Source organism: Sapajus apella, unplaced genomic scaffold, assembly GCF_009761245.1.
Source record: "Sapajus apella isolate SASKATOON/1434 unplaced genomic scaffold, GSC_monkey_1.0 scaffold68, whole genome shotgun sequence".
NCBI lineage: Eukaryota > Metazoa > Chordata > Mammalia > Primates > Cebidae > Sapajus > Sapajus apella.
Window position 1 is genome coordinate 7192828 of NW_022437008.1, and position 16843 is coordinate 7209670.

At 44.7% G+C, this 16843-nt stretch overlaps 1 protein-coding gene across 2 annotated transcripts; it reads right to left on the reverse strand.

Moving 5' to 3' along the window:
- Nucleotides 1-845: 845 nt before the first annotated feature.
- Nucleotides 846-10230, reverse strand: CEBPG (CCAAT enhancer binding protein gamma). 2 transcript variants are annotated; one of them, XM_032249125.1, is made up of 2 exons: nucleotides 9670-10230; nucleotides 846-4422 (listed from the first exon to the last, which is right to left on the reverse strand). In XM_032249125.1, the coding sequence occupies exon 2, from the start codon at nucleotides 4324-4326 to the stop codon at nucleotides 3874-3876; it is 453 nt and encodes a 150-aa protein (XP_032105016.1). In that variant the 5' UTR covers nucleotides 4327-4422; nucleotides 9670-10230; the 3' UTR covers nucleotides 846-3873. The 2 variants fall into 2 exon arrangements, with proteins under 2 accessions (XP_032105016.1, XP_032105015.1); XM_032249124.1 differs by lacking the exon at nucleotides 9670-10230 and adding an exon at nucleotides 8952-9353.
- Nucleotides 10231-16843: the final 6613 nt, after the last annotated feature.

The window sequence follows — 16843 nt, forward strand, 5'->3', positions numbered from 1 at the left end:
AGTCCCAGCTACTCGGGAGGTTGAGGCAGGAAAATCGCTTGAACCCAGGAGGTGGGATCCCGCCACTATACTCCCAGACTGGCGACAGAGTGAGACTCCGTCTCAAGAAAAAAAAATTCCCCAAGACACGTTATTGGATTCTAAATTACAACTAATTAAAAAAAATGAAACGGGCCACACTTCCCATAGAAGTCATTCCTGACCTCCACTTTTCACTAAGATAGCAGCAAGCAGAAATTTATTTCCCAAGACATGAAAATAATTGAGGGATCACAGAAGAAAAACGTTTAAATGGCATTCCCTTGCAATATTCAATTCACCTCAGCTCCCTGGACTCACAATGTTTACGAAATCAGCGAATTCATCTCTACAGACACTCTATAGTAAAACGTAAATGAAGACGATGTCTACATGTACTACAAAACTCCAGAGAGGGGAAAGGCCTTGCATTTTTTACTTTCTACCTTAAAACATATTTCTTCCCTCTCTAAATGGAAACCATGCTCCGAGACACTAGGTGATTACTGTAAGTGGGAACTCATTTCTTCACTTGTTCCTTTCCCTATTCTGGTATAGTTTTTAATTTAGACCAAGTGACTAAACACATAACTAAAGATGTATCCCATCTTCAGAGAAAACTATTTTCCTATCCACTAAGGGCAACTGGGGAAATCTAGGCTCAGACACAAATACCTCTGCCTTCTCCCTGCTTTCCCCACTCCCACTCCCTGTGTCCAGTGTGGGAACAGGAAAGACAGCAAGGCACCTGCCTGGGCATCCCAGCTGTTCAACATCTGAATCACTTTTCAGTATCTAATACAAAGAAAGCCACAATGAAAGACAAGTCATTGTTCCAAAGTTGTTTTTTATTTTAAGTTTGTTGAAAGAAATAAAATTATATTTAAAAAAATAGAGAAATCTCACAAACTGAAGAAAGCCAGGAACACAAAGAACAAGTTAGTACTTTTTCCTGAGAGGCAGATCTAACAGCTGCAGAATGGACTTTTTCCTTCCCAGCTTTTGTCGAGCAAAACAACTCTCCTATTGCTAAGGCATCAAAAAGCACTGAGTGCGAAATGGGTTGTTCGGGTAAAAGGTCTCATGCCCTCTAATGGCGATTAGAAAACGTGAAAAGCCGCTACAATTTCCTCTCCTTTCATATCAAATGTTAAATTGCCTATGCTTCTACTTTTTATGTAAATTTGAGAATTTCACACACATGACCTGCATTTCAGACCTGGTCGTGTTTGATTAAAATCTTACTACTTAGTATCTGCACTGGCATCCCAACAGCTGATTTCAGGGGCCAGCAGGAGCAAGAGCTGCTCTGATCTCACGACCTGCAGCCAAACCCAGCCAAAATGCACCCATCCCAGGAGACTCAGATGTGCTAGAAATTTACACTAAAGCCTAACTCCTAAAATGATGGACCTGCCCACACGGCAGATCACATCCTAATGGTTCATAGGTCACACACAGAACGAAAGTTACAAAAGTCACCTTACAAGTCCCAAAGCTCTAAACGGATTCATTCCCCACACTTGGTTTCCCTAATTTTATACTGATAAATCTATCAAATTAAAAGCTTTCATTTCCAACCACTTCAGAAAGACAGACAACACAATACTTAACATTTTTGTTCTCTGCCGAATTGCTTGCTTGTGCTAAACTTTGGATATGCATGGGTAAAAGGAAAGCTCAAATTATTTTTCCAAAAGTTCCAATCTTGCGTTCTGATTTGAAATATTGAGTACACACCTCCGATGATTTTCCTAAAGTTTCTTTTTAAAGATACTTAAGTCAATTCATATAACTGGCAAGGTCAATTCATGTAACTGGTAACCATAAATTCCATGAGGGCATCAAATTCCCAAAGATATTTTTTAGTAAATAAGAGATTTAAATGTCTGTAGCATCTACCATAGGTGCTTATAGATTCAAGTGACCTATGTATCTCCAATTAATTATGTAACACCAATCAGCTGCTAAGGATCCAATAGGATCCTGTGGGTGTGTCCTGGCTAGTTATTCAAAACATCTCTCATCCTTCACAGGTAGATCCATATTCCAAGGTAAGCTGGTATTGGACCCTAGAAACCACCATCCTGTCTCCTGGCTCTATTGGGAGTTAATGGCCCTCCTGGGACAGCATCTCCTGGGCTCCTGTCTTACATTCAGAAGGGCCTTGTGACCCTAAGAATGGCTTTGCTGAGTTGCTGGGCACCATGATGTCTTCTCCTGCCCAGAAGAATGGCACGATCAGCACTTTTCCACCAACCCGAGGGTGCTACTTGAGTTTCATTCTGGTTACATCATCCCCAGTCCTGGTATGAAACAGCAACATGGCCAAAAATGACCATGTTCAAATAAGATACCTGGGAACACAAACTTTTAGATCTGATATGACTCAGTCTCTCATCTCCAGCCCAGGAACACACAAAAATACAAAAATTTGAGCTAGAACTGTGCTAAGAAAAAAAAGAGAGAGAGAGAGAGAGAAAAAATGTTGACAAAGACAATCTAAACTACCAACACTGACATAAGCCAGACTCTAGAGTCCCTACTTCAGTGACTGCCATTTTTTAGTCTCAACAAAAATGTCAATATCCTGAGTTTTATCAGCATTTTCTAAAATAATTTATGGGACACAAAAGCATATAAATGAATAAACAGAAGCAGTGGTACAAAGTCTGGAAAGCCCACTAACCAGAAAAAGAAATCTCACAAAAACAGTATCAGAAGATATATTTAAGTGAAATAAATTAAAGGCTAAAACCTTACACTTTCAAGTTTTCTTAGACAATTATTTTGGGAGATGGCATGGAGTTGATACATTTCTCTAATAATCACTTGGTTAAGATCAGATACCAGAATGAGCCTTCAAAAGACATTTTTGACTTTAAAAATAATGGCCCCATGGCAGCTAATTTGAACACAAGAGAAACTATCTTCTGAATTAATATTCCAAACCCTAATCAGCAGCTTGTGTCATCAAACTGTTAAGACATTCTGCTTACTAACTTGGCTGTCAAAATTGTATCCAAAAAAACACTTACTTAATTAGCATCTGCAGAAACTAAAATTTTGGTACACAAGTTTCTCTATACCACTGAGTTGGTTTTTTAGAATAAAATAATGCCAACCTAAGCCCAAAGTTATCCCAAAAATATCATTCCTATGCTTTAGTTTTATTTTTGTGTTTAATCTATTTGCTTCCTAAATGTTATTTGTATTTTTAAGTCAATTGGCCACATACTGCCTGTAAGATGTGATGAGGTTTCTTTACTTAACTGGACATCACTATTCAAAAACCTGTACTTTTGGGGAAACACAGCACTAATTATGTTAAAACAAAGTTTGTGCCATACATAAAATCACACCAAATTACACACTCATTGCTTTCTATATCTCTAGGAGTTTATAATACATAATTTAGAAGAAAAATCACAAATAGATTATCGTAGGTGGCATTCAACTTTTCTTAATCTAATTCAGCCTATTCATTAAAACCAAGAACCTTCTGCATGGCCTGCCAGCTTCCCATTTCTTTTGTCAACTTAAAAAAGGAGCATTTCTTGGGACGACAGGATTTATTAAAAACATCGGGATCCTGGATATTTTGTTTTCACCATATACCTTAACATTTGGGGGATTCTGATCCCCACAAAAATCTCTATCATTTAAAACCAGATATTTGAATTACATGCTACCAGTTTTAGCTAATCAACTCTTCAGTGCTGATCCTAGAAAACAGCCTCCAATGGGTCTCTGAATAATGGAAAAGGACAACTTTCAGCCATTGACATGAATGGTGTCGGCGGTCACACCTTTAACGTTCAAGCCACAAGCTGTGAAGTCTGGAAAGGGTGCGGTCTACTGTCCTGAACTGTCGGCATCTGCAGTCGTATTTTCAGTGCTAATGGATTGTACGTTGTCTGCAAGGTTGTGTGCGTGCTCAAGAAACAAATCTTTGAGTACACTTAATTCCTTGGTCAGCAATTTGATTTTTGCTTCCAACCGTTCATTCTCTTCTTTGAGCTGATTCACTCTCTGCAGTGTGTCTTGTGCTTTCTGCTTGCTTTTCAACCGGCTCTTTTTCACAGCCATGTTGTTCCTCTCTCGGCGCTGCCGATACTCGTCACTGTTTCGATCCATGGGTGAGCTCTTTTTGCTCTGCTTGCTGGGAGCCACAGCTTTGCCTCCTCCCCCAGGGCCAGCAGGCACCAGCTGAGGGACTTGCTGTAAGCCGCTGGCATGTGCCTGGGTATGGATAACACTAATTCCGTTCACCCCTGGAGTGCTGTTTTGCTGCGATATCTTGCTCATTTGGCCACTCTCCCTTGCCAACACAGAACAGGCAAAAACGAGGGCAAGGTGATCAATGGTTTCCACGCTAAGCTGCCAAAAACTCTTCACATGTACCTAGTTAAAAAATAAATTGCATTAAAATGTTTGAAATGACAGGATCAAATGAGATTAAACTTGTATGTACCTAACATTAGGGCAACATTAATTGATTCTGCTGAGAAGTCTACAGCAACTGCCAACTGTTGCAATGTTTCAGAAGTCTAAATCCTTTCACTTAGAAAGGCACCATCAGGCGAACTCAGCCCACCTGGATACCTGAGGGCACTGCCCCTCTGTGATTGTTATCAAAAATGGGAGGAAAACAAAAGACTGCCACTAATTAGGTAGCGCATGTGAACTAACAGCACTGACAATCTGCCAGGGAGAGGCCGCAGCTGACTGTGGTAGAAAGACACCTGCAATGAAAGGGGGGAAACTTTCCATTGTTGGCTCAAGTCAAAACAGAAGGCTGGGGTGGCGCCCCTGTCTCGAGTGTTCGTGAGGAATATCATGCTACTGCCTCTATGGGTTCCATGTTCTAATATGCAGAGAAGGAGTCATCGAGGTCTCAAGTTCTCTCCCAAAGCTCTCTTTATGGGAGATTTTGAAAAGGTAGTTTTTTGCTTTATTTTTTAATGACCTCAAATGATAATTCCACATTTTAACAAAATTTACTGAGTTAGTTTCTTGAATTTAGGAGCTCTGAGATTCAATTTGTTCCCCATCCCACTGGGCTTGTAAAAAGTATGTGTTTTTCCTTCTTGACACAATTAATACAACTTCTAAATACATTCAATCTGAAACCACAAGGAAAGAAACAGAAGCCCTAATGATGCATCCTAATGGGGCCCAGGCTGGACAAAGGGGTCGAGCAGCGATGGTGCCTGTGGCCACATCACGCTACCAAATGAGCTAGTGTGAACTCGGAGGACGCACCAGCTCTGAAGCATCCCTGTGCAGCTGCCTGCAGAAATTAAGTCACGGTTTCGAAAACCCAGTCACATGGGGACTACTCTGAATCCAATCAAGTCCCCACAGTTGCCCCAAGAAGTATAAAAGTGTCACTATCCTATCATCATGAGACCACTTCAAGACAAACTAAGTTTAGCAAACAGTATCCACCAAGAAGTCACGGCACTCTTAGAAATTTAGAAAGCACTGTTAGGTACACAAAACTATCCTGTTCTCTTTTAACAAAACTGCTAAAATTACGTCAGTGGAAAAAATCTGGAGTCAGATTTATGCAGTGATCCCACAATGAGAGAAAGCTCAGTTAGCAAACACCAGTTGCTACACCCAAACCTTCAGCCAGGCAATTCTGTACACTGTTTACTGGTCTCTTAAAAAAAAAAAACGTTGCTTTAAAAAATCCATGTGTCACTACTTTCAACTGTTTTCAAAGCCACACAGCTGGCTCTGAGCTAGTAGGTCATTTGTTCTCACTCCAACACTAAGGCAAGACAGAAAGCGTCCCTCCAAAGCGTGGGGGCTATCCACTCCAAGCCTATAGTAATGGACAGTTCACAATTTCCCTTGATCATTATCTGGTTGCCTAATTTTTCTTCCAGCAGAAAAGTGGCTGTTTGGTATTGATCTGAGCCACGCTTAGTGCCACCTAACATTATTATTGCTTATCTATTTGGTGTCGAGTGAGCAGAAGTGCTTTACTCAATTTTTAAGAACTTGTTTAATGTAACACCTAAGACTGTCTTAACAATCATGATCATGTTCACCTTATCTCTCTACTTTTTAATATTTTTTATATACCCATTATATTTTTAGCCTTTAAGCTCTCTACAGTCAAGTTGGCCATGCTCAGAGACAGCAATGATCCAAAGTGGTAGAGACCAGTGGCCAGGCCAGTTCTTGTCTTGGCTGTGGCTCCCCCTACTTTAGTTTCGGTGAATCTCTTTTCTTCCGTGGACATCTCTTCCCCATATGCAAATGAGGGATGTGGAATGGTAAGACACTTTCTCACAGACAACACACCACGACCTTCAGTCACTAATAGCTCTTACTCACTACAGGGTCGATGTTCATGCCTGTTTCTGTATCCAAAGATACAGGAACAGGGAAGGGCTCTTTTATCTCTGTCTGACTCATCTTGCAAGTTACTAGGCTGAACATGTGTGGTAGGCGAGGTTTTGAAGGTAAGCTCTTTGGCCTGAAAAGAGTATTCACGGAATCTACAAACTGGTGAAAATGTAAGAAGGAGAAACCTGGAGATAATCAAAATAGCTCCAAGAATGTTTTGTTCAAAAAGTTCTTTAACCATATAAACAGCTCTTAGAGTGAAGAGGAAAAATAACCAAGTAAAAGGGAATCAAAGAGCTAAGTGGTTTTACACTGAAAAGGGGGCTCTCATTTATGCTTTTGTTCCTTCCACACACATTTACTGAACACCTACAACAAGCAAAAAATGTTTATTTCAAAGCTGGATAGTCAGTCCTAAATCGAAATGGGGCTCCTCTGCGGATAAACACAACTCCAAAGTTCAGGCTACAGGAAGCAGGGCGGTGCCTGGCTTCCTTCCATGTGAATCACTCAAGTAGGAAACAGCAGGAAAGCTGAAGAGCAGTGGTTCTCAAAGTGTAGTCCCTGGACCAGCATCGCCATCATCTAGAACTCCTTTGAAATACAACTTCTCAGGCTGCCCCAGACTTAGAATCGGGAGTTCCAAGAACAGGGCTGAGCCATCTTTTCATAAGGGGACCTCCAAGTAACTTTGATGACACTGAAGTCTGAGAGCTTCTGCTGTTGCTTCCCCATGAATATTGAGAATGGTGCACTAACTGGGTAACAGGCTTTGTTTTAATTCAAACTTAATTCAAGTAATGTTCATTCATGTCAGTCACTTTACTGAAAGCGCAGAATGCTAGAATGAATAAAAGAAAATTAAATTTTTCCCAAGTCTCACCTGTGAAAAGAAACCTAGCAAGAATTTTCCTAATCCCTTTGTCCCTTTTTTCCACATACCTAGAACCCAATATTCCTCCCCTTGCCCACCAAAATAAATTCTTCACTCAATTTCCTCAGTGAAGGTCAGCATTTCAAAATAGTCATAGATGTTTCTTCCTGGCCCTAAATCTGTCTAGGCTTTGGGATTTGACAATTCTACCTAAGACAAACAAAAAACAAAACAAAACCAATTTCCCATCTTCCCTTCCTCTCCATCCCAATGCCATTGAAATCACCTTAGGCCACTATCATCTCTCAGGGACACTGGTCTCTGGTCTAGCCTGCTTCCTCCAACCTCTATCTCTAGAGTCATCACTCAAACCTGACTGAGTCACTCTCCTGCTGAAAATTCATCCCTGGCTCCAGTCTACAGGATCAAATCCAAGGTCCTGACCCTCTCTCCTCCCTCACATCCCATCTTGACAGTACTAAACCACTATATATATCCTCCACGGTCTGTGCTTTCTCTTTTCTTTGGGCTTCTGGGAAGATTTGTTCTAGGTCTGTCAGCTCCAGCTGCATCGTGTGTCTCCCTGCAGATATTCACAAACATCTAGTTTAGAGCCCATGAGGAAGGGGACGTCCCCCTTGTGGGAGTACAGAAGCGGGTCACTGGGGCATGAGAAAGAACATCAACATCGTCTTTCTAACCCAATCCTTTTGAAGTGATTTACAACACACAAAACAAACAGACTGTAAATAAACATCCATTAGGAGTTCACGCTCCTTTTTTTTTTTTTTTTCTTTTTTTACTTTTTTACTGATCGAGCTAGAAAGCCACAAACGCAGGGGGCCAGTGTACCTATCAATATAACAACCCATAGAATCAGTCCTCCCAAGAACACACAATACACCTGGAATTGTGGCTACCTGTATTTACCATTACTGTGACAAAGTGAGGCAATCTTAGACCCTAAGACCAAATTCAGTTCCATGAGGTCCTATTTGTCTTGACCAAGGGCTCCACACGTAGTGTTTAATTTCCCAGTGATGAAACTGTCACTCCAAGACCAGAGAGCCTTGCGGACAGACAGAATGTGCTCTTGAGAATTTAAAGGACATTCTCAATGAAGTTTTGTTTCCACCTACTTTTTTTAAAAAGCAGGTATTAAAAATAACTAAACCAGCCAAGTGTGCCCACCAGAAGCAGGAATCAAGAAGCTGAAATATGCTTCAGCTCCCTGGTACCCTATAATTATTTAGCCTTGTTTACAGCAACTTTTTCCGGAAGCAGAATCAACCTTATGACCAGCTTATCCCAAATACTACTCAAGGGCTAACAGATGACCACATCTTAAACATCAAGAGCTTCTAGACGTAGAATGTGTTCGTAAATTATGCCCTTATAGGATCTTCTCTTAAAATTTTCTCTGGGAGTCAAATTTCTCGGGGAGAAGTCGGCCTTAAGAGACAACCTATTCATCTAAGCAGTCAATTTTGACACGACTACCAATTCGGGTGCCACCCACCAACACTGAGACCTTTCTAAATCTTACACATTTCAGGATGCCAGAGTACAGTATAAACCTCAAACAAGAGGAAAACCAAACCCGTAAACCTGCGGAAGAGCAGCAACGCACAAGCTGCCCTGGAAAACACTCTCCTCCCCCCCAACACATGCATTTCCATCCTCCGCATCTGGGCACCTCTGCTGGCTGTGTGCCCTGCTTCGCTCCTTCCATGCCCGCAAAGTGCTTCATTTCTTCTCCTCCTATTCGACCCGTGGGTGTTGCGTGTTCTTCTAAACTACGTTCAGCAGTAAAGTGCAGGACATTCAAACAGCTCCAGAAAGAACCAAAATATTCTATCTGCAAACTCACGCATTCAAAAACCAATTGCTTTCCCTATTTTATTGATCAGTCTTTGAACTGCTCAACAGATTTTCGATCACCGCAGGCTGAGCCGTTCCGGAGGAGCAGGACTCTAAAACCCGATTCGGTCCACCTTCAGCTATTCTGGGAACACCCTTCATCCCCGGGGGCCAATGCGAGCCTGGCCAGTCACACCGCCCGTCTCACCGAGAGGGGGCCGGGCTCCGCAGGGGGCACTCCCCGGCCGTCCGCGCGCTCCCGGCCCGCAGCAAGGGGCGCCCCGGGCAGCGCGGGGGTCGGCGGGCGGCGCCGCGACTCTGGGCCGCTGCCAGGAATGAGCTCAGCGTCCCCGCCGGGTGTTGCCGGCAGGTTGCATCAGACGCCGAGCGGCGCCGCCGCCCGCGCCTCCAGCCTCGCGGGGCCTTCCTGAGCCAGTCGGCCGTCTGGGGCTGGGGCTGGGTTTCCCCGATTCGGGCCCGCGCCCAGGCAAGCAGCAGGCGCCGCCGCGGCCTCCTCCTCCCCGCTCTCAGGGCGCCCGCCGCGACCTCCTTACCTGCGCCTCCAACCCGCCCGCCCCCAGGCGGCCTCCACTCAGAGCGGCCCCGCGCGGCGCGGCCCGAGCCGACCCAGGCCTCACAGCCCGCGAGTCCGCGAGGAGGAGCGACGGTTACGAAACCGGTAGCCTCCGCCCGTTCCGCAGCCGCGGCCACCGGCTTCCCCGCCTCGCCGGGGCCGCGCGCGCTGCCGCCGCCGTCGTGACCAATGGGAGCGCCGGCCTACGGGAGACACGGCCTTCTCTCGCGACGGGCAGCGCTCTCGACCAATCGCAAGCCGCATGGCTACAGGAGGCGGGCACGCGGCAGGGGCGTGGGCTCGGTGCTGCTGGCTCGGCGGGTGTGGCGGGAGCAGGCGGCGGATGGTTGCGGCGTCCGCGGTATCTCGGCGGCTCGCACGGGCTGGCGGCGGCCCAGTAGCGTGGACGACTCAGGTTTGAGTCGGAGGCTCAAGAGCCGTCACCCTGTGGAGGCCAGTCCTGCCTTTGGAAGCATTTCCTGAGGTGTTTTTGGGAACACGGGTGACTGTTTTGGTTTTGCGGCGTCCCATGGGAGTCCACCCCGCCTCCCCGGCGACGTCCTTCACAGAGTTTCTCCGCACGGAGCGCCCCGCAGGCGGGCGGGCTTTGTCACGGAAAAACGAGTGGAGGCCGAGGCGGGAGGATGGCTTGAGCCCAGGAGTTGGAGACCAGCCTGGACAACATAGCGAGACCCCATCTCTGTTATTAATTTTTCATTTCTTTTTTTATTATTATTGCATTTCAGGTTTGGGGGTACATGTGAAGAACATGCAAGATTGTTGCATAGGTACACACGTGGCAGTGTGATTTGCTGCCTTCCTCCCCATCACCTATAACTGGTATTTCTCCCCATGCTCTCTCTCCCCAACTCCCCACCCGCCACCGTCCCTCCCCTATTTCCCCCCAACAGACCCCAGCGTGTAGTGCTCCCCTCCCTGTGTCCATGTGTTCTCATTGTTCAACACCCGCCTATGAGTGAGAACATGCGGTGTTTGATCTTCTGCTCTTGTGTCAGTTTGCTGAGAATGATGGTTTCCATGTTCATCCATGTATGAAGCCAAATATTTTGCACATAGGATTAGCATTGATGCCACATGCGTGAAAGCTGCATCTGTGCTTTGTTGTTAGGGTGAATTTCCGAAATCGATCCCCTCTGGGTGCCTTCCAGGTGGACGTGTGCGAGGTGATCTCCACACATCAATCCGGTGTGACTTAGAACTCACCAGGAGAACCTGAAAGCGTTTTAACACCAGGAAGCAGCAGCTCGCTGGGCGGAGGGCAGAGCTCGTCTGGTAGGTTTGATTGCTTCCTCTTTAGCAGTGCATATTATTCAAAAAATTGAGACTTTGAAAGAGGAAATGTTGCTTCAGCGCCCATGGAACCAGCTTGCCCCGTAAGATTGTTTCGAGGAATCAGTAATATGATAAAGCAAGAAATTTAAAAAGGGGTCACAGTTAAAACTGAACAGTGGGCTGAGCGAGGTGGCTCAGGCCTGTAATCCCAGCACGTTGGGAGGCCGAGGTAGGTGGATCATTTGAGGTCAGGAGTTATAGACCAGCCTGGGCAACGTGGCAAAACCCCATCTCTACCCAAAATACAAAAGATTAGCCAGGTGTAGTGGCGCTACACCTGTGGTCCTAGCTACTGAGATGGGAGGGTGCAGTGAGCTAAGATTGAGCCACTGCACTCCAGCCGGAGCCACAGAATGAGACCCTGCCTTCAAAAACAAAAGTGAATAATGCTCACAGATGTACACTTGGGAAAATAACAGTGTCACCGAAACAAGTGTGTTTCTTCACACTGGCTCTCGGTATTCCGAGCTGAAGTTTCTTCTTTTGACCCAGGGTCTTGCAATGTTGCCCCAGCTGGAGTGCGATGGCACCATTACAGCTTGATCATGGCTTACTGCAGCCTTGACCTCCTGGGCTCAAGCCATCCTCCTGCCTCAGCCTCCAAAGTAGGTGGGATTACAGGCATGCACCACAACATGTAGCTAATTTTTAAAAAATGTTTTATAGAGATGAGGGCTCACCATATTGCCCACTCTGGTCTTAAACTCCTGGGCTCAAGTGATCCTTCTGTCTCGGCCTCCCAGATTGCTGGGATTATGGGTGTGAGCAACTGAGCCTTGCCTGAAATTGCTTCGAGCAAGATTTTAGTACTATTAAAATAGATTGTGATTTATTGCTCACAAAATTGTAATTTTACTCTGAATATTTCCTAATCACTTAAAAAATGTATAGAAAAAAAAACTTATATAGGTATATTCAATTATCCTCTGGTTTGCAAGGCGCTCTGCCAAGCCGGTCTGATGGGTCTGGGGAGGCCTGAAAGATGAACGGGGTTTGGCTAGGCACCACAGAGGACATGGGTACAGCAGTCACAGGGAATTCTTGTTTGGAGTTCTATGATGGGTGAAATTTAAGGCTAAACTGGCTGAAAGTAAAGTGGAGACCAACAAGCTAGCCAGGGGAAGCATTCAGATTTTTACCCTAAGAGATGGAAGCTTCAGAAAGATTTGCTCTCACCATAAGGAAATGAGAGCCTGGTGAAGCCTCGAGGTCTACTATGCAGCTTTTTTACAAGCCACAGGGACCCAAGCCGTCACAGTAAAAGAAAAATTTCCTGCGTATCTCTCTGCCTCACTGGTAATCAGTATATATTCTACAAATCCAAAGAATGAGTAAACTCTGTAGCACTTTGGGAGGCCAAGGTGAGAGGATCACTTGAGGCCAGGAGTTCAAGACCAGCCTGACAACATAGTGAGACCCCCCATCTCTATTTAATTAAAACAAATAAAAAATAAAAAGATAAAATCCCCTCCAAAGGACTTGGGAAGTAGGATGTCCTGTTCACTGCTACTATGATTCGCTGCATTAGTTACCTAAGAGATATGAATTCTAATGTTCATAGCTTCACCACTTACTAGATGTGCAGCCTTGGGCAAATTACTTAACCTCTCTGTTATCTGTAAATGGAAAAGACAGCAGTGTCACTGTAAGGATTAAAGGAATGAGTGTGTTAGGCCCCTAAAACAGTACCTGCCTGGTACGTAGTACAACCTCAAAAGTATTAACTACATGGCCAGGTAGAGTGGCTCACTCCTGTAATCCCAGTACTTTGGGAAGGCGAAACTGGAGCCTTTAACTCCTAGGCTCAAGCAGTCCTCCCACCTCAGCCTCCCCAGTAGTTAGGACTACAGACATGCATCACCACACCTGGCTTATTTTTAAATTTTTTGTAGAGATGGGGTCTCCCTATGCTGCCCCCGTCAGTCTCAAACTCCTGGACTTATGATCCTCCGACCTCAGCCTCCCAAAGTACTGGGTATGATGGGTGGCGTGCGCCTATGGTCCCAGCTACTCAGGAGATCTAGGTAGGAGGATCGCTTGAGCCCGGGAGGCAGAGATTGCAGTGAGCCTAGATTGGCCTGGGCAACCAAGTGAGACTCTGTCTCAAAAAAAAGTATTAGCTGTTATTACCATGGTGCTCATACATGAATTACAAACAAATTGCATCTACAGAATCATATAGACTGAAACACACTGTAAAATGAGGCCAAGCTGTGCTTATACTGCTTTGCTGATTCAGGCACTAAACACACATGATGCTGAAGGTCTTGTTGTTGACCCTATGTTGTATCCTAGAAGGTGTTTTTTAGATAAGTTCCTTAGTTATCACATCTTATTTCATTTGTTTCCACAAAGTAGAGTGGAAAAACAACTTAGTAATTTGAATTTTTTAAATTTGAAAACCAGATCAATAGAAGTTTACTGTGCAAACTGAAATAAGTTAATATATATTTGGAAAGTTTCTGAAAAACCAATGTACCAAATTAACCACCTTTGATAGGAGAACCGGACTGTATCTGTAATATTTGAAAGCTGGGAAAATGCGCATCAGAGGTTTGAGTCTCCGTTGATGTGTCTTGCAGCGTGTGAGTGATAATGTGATTATCAATCATTCTGCATTGGTTAAGGCTCTTTGGTTGGAAGTAAGTGAAAACAATCTCCGACTAGCCTAAGCACTAAACAAGGCCTTGGTGAAAGACATTAGGGCACTCCACGAAATACCCAGGTCATGTCAGAACCAAGAACAGATGTCTTTGTCTGTGTCTGTGTGTGTATGTGTGTGTGTGTGTGTGTGTGTTTCTTCCTGCTGATTTCATTATGCTTTTTGCTGGCACATAAACCTCCACATGGCTAATGACAGCCTCAGTGTTCATAGCTTCAGTCCCTAAAGAAAGGCCAACTCTTTAAGCTCCTGTTCCAGCAGTCCTAGGTGAGGACTCTCGGATTCGCACAGCTGGGTCACGTACTCATCTGGGAATGATCGAGGGTTAAGAGCGGGTGGTGATGGATGAACATGGCTGCTCTGGAGAGGTTGGCAGAGGCTGATCTCAGAGGAAAAAGAAGTGTTGGACAGAGAAATCCCCCAATATGCACTTCAAGTAGCAGATCACTGCGGTCGCTCATTCTGGCCGACTGATCTGTTCTTTTTTGTGTGATACGATCCCTGTGCTTGAGGGCAAAATGTAGACCTGCAGTTTTCTCTCTGGAAGCATGAAACAGTGTTTGAAATCATAACAGCTGCGATGCCAGGTGGTTGTCTTAGGATATCCCCACATCTCATAAGCGAGTCCTGTGGATGATAGAGAAAAATCTGACAGTCTAAGCTTCAGCAGTTGGCAAGTACTGCAAATGTCCATTCTAAAGCACTTTTCAGTTTGCCAGATTGCATTATCCCATGAGTTGAGACACGTCATCTGTCTTAAGGATAAGTACATGTCATCTCTGCACACAAAGGTATGTGAGCACATGAAAGTAGGTACATATCACCTGCACACATGAGGAAAGCCGCATGCATCTGTGCACACACAGGTGCCTGTCATCTCTGCACATAAGGAGAGATGTGATGCCACCTGGGATCACTTGAGGCCAGGAGTTCAAGACCAGCCTGGGCAACATGGCAAAACTCCATCTCTACTAAAATTACCAAAATTGGCTGGGCATGGTGGCACACACCTGTAATCCCAGCTACTCAGGAGACTGAGGCAGGAGAATCCCTTGAACCCGAGAGGCAGAGGTTGCAGTGAGCCGAGATTGTGCCATTACATTCCAACCTGGGCAACAGAGTAAGACTTTGTCTTAAAAAAAAAAAAAAATGGTGTTTGTGAGGTATGTGACACCAGTCTCCATCAAGGCAGTGTGATGGGCTTTGGAGACAGAACAGAGTGGTGTTGGCTAGCATTTAACCCAGCTAAACCTCCAGTCCTCATCTGGGGAGGATTGACAGTAAATATTTCATAGAGTTGTTATGAGGATTAAGTAAACCAACATGAAAAGGAGCTAGCATAGGGCCTGGCACATAAGAGGCACAAAATAAGTGTTTTCTAGTGTGTCCAAGAATAAGTTGCTACCTAGGAACCAGTTATTGGTTTCCAATATCATTCTCCAATAACAGGAGCCAGACCTCTTACAGAAGTGGCTGATTCTAGGGCTGGGGCAGGAAATATACAAGGTAAGCCTGGAGCATCCTGCAGTGTCGGAAAGGAAGTCCTCAGAAAGTGAAACAGTTGGGGGCATGTGTCTCAGTCAGCTGAGGTTGCCATCACAAAATACCATAGACTTGAGGGCATGAACAACACAACTTTGTTTCTTTCTGGAGGCTAGAAAGTCCAAGATCAAGGTGCTGGCGAGGTTAATTTCACTCTGAGGCCTCTTCTCTTGGCTTGGAGTCAACTGCAGCCTCCCCGTGTGCTCACATGATGTCTTCTTTGTGCACTTGTTGGGAGTCGGTGCGGGGAAAGACCAAGTTCTCCAGCATGTCTTCATATAAGGGTGCTAATCCCATCCCAAGTGCCCCACCCCATGACCTCTTCCAAACCCTAATTACCTCCCAAAGACCCCATCTCCAAATACCGTCACATGTGGGTCAGGGCTTCAACATATGAATTTGGGAGACATAAACATTCCATCCATAACCCTCTATCAAAGGGTCACAGGAGCCAAATGAAAGTGCCCCCAATGCCCAAAGCTGGAAATAGTGTAGTATTTAATTATAACCCAAAGTATGAGATGACTATCCATGAGTCCCTAGAGATGTTAATAAATGATGGAATAAATGAATAAATGGCAGAGAAGAGGCAAATCTCCCACACAGAACATCAAATAATTGACAGTCTGCCCTCAGGCTGGGGAGCTTAACTCTCTGCTTCTTAACCGTGGGCTGCACATAGTGACTTCCTTTCGAAGAGTAGAATATGGAGGAGAAGAAAGAGTAACTTTATAGTGGAGAAACCTGACAAAGACTAGCAGGTGATCGAAGTCCACAGCAGCAGTCATAAACCATGTTGATGGCAAGTATCCTTGATAAGATAAGATGAAAATGGCCCTTTACCTTTGGTCTTCCTCCTGAGAACTCAGAACTCCAGTCTAAGAAAAACACTGAATTCCAATAGAGCAGCATTTTATGAAATACGTGCCTAGGACTCCTCAAAACTGTCAAGGTCATCAAACAAGGAAAGTCAGATAAGTGTCACAGTCTAGAGCAGCAGTCCCCAACATTTTTGGCACCAGGGACCAATTTCATGGAAGACAATTTTTCCATGGATACGGGGCAGCAGGAGAGAAGAGACTGTTTCGGGATGCCACAGTCCTACCTCAGATCATCAGGCATTAGATTCTGATAAGGAGCGTGCAACCTAGATCACTTACATGCACAGTTCACAATAGGGTTCGCGCTCCTGTGACAGTCAAATGCCACTGTTGCTAAGACAGGAGGCAGAGCCTAGGCAGTAATGTTTGCTCACCCGCCACGTACCTCCTGCTGGGCAGCCTGGTTCCTAACTGGTCTGTGGCTGAGGGATTAGGGACACCTGGTCTAGAGGATCCTAAGGAGATATGATGACTAAATGTGATGTGGTATCCTAGATGGGATCCTGGAACAGAAAAAGGATATTAGAAACTAAGGAAATCCAGATGTGATGTATGGGCAATATTAATGAATTTTAGTCAGTGATAATGAATCAATATATTTTCATTAACTATAACAAATACACGAGTATAAGGTGTGAGTAATAGGGGAACTGGGAAATCTCTGTACTGCCTTTGCAAGTTTTTATAAATCTTTTTTATTATTATACTTTAAGTTC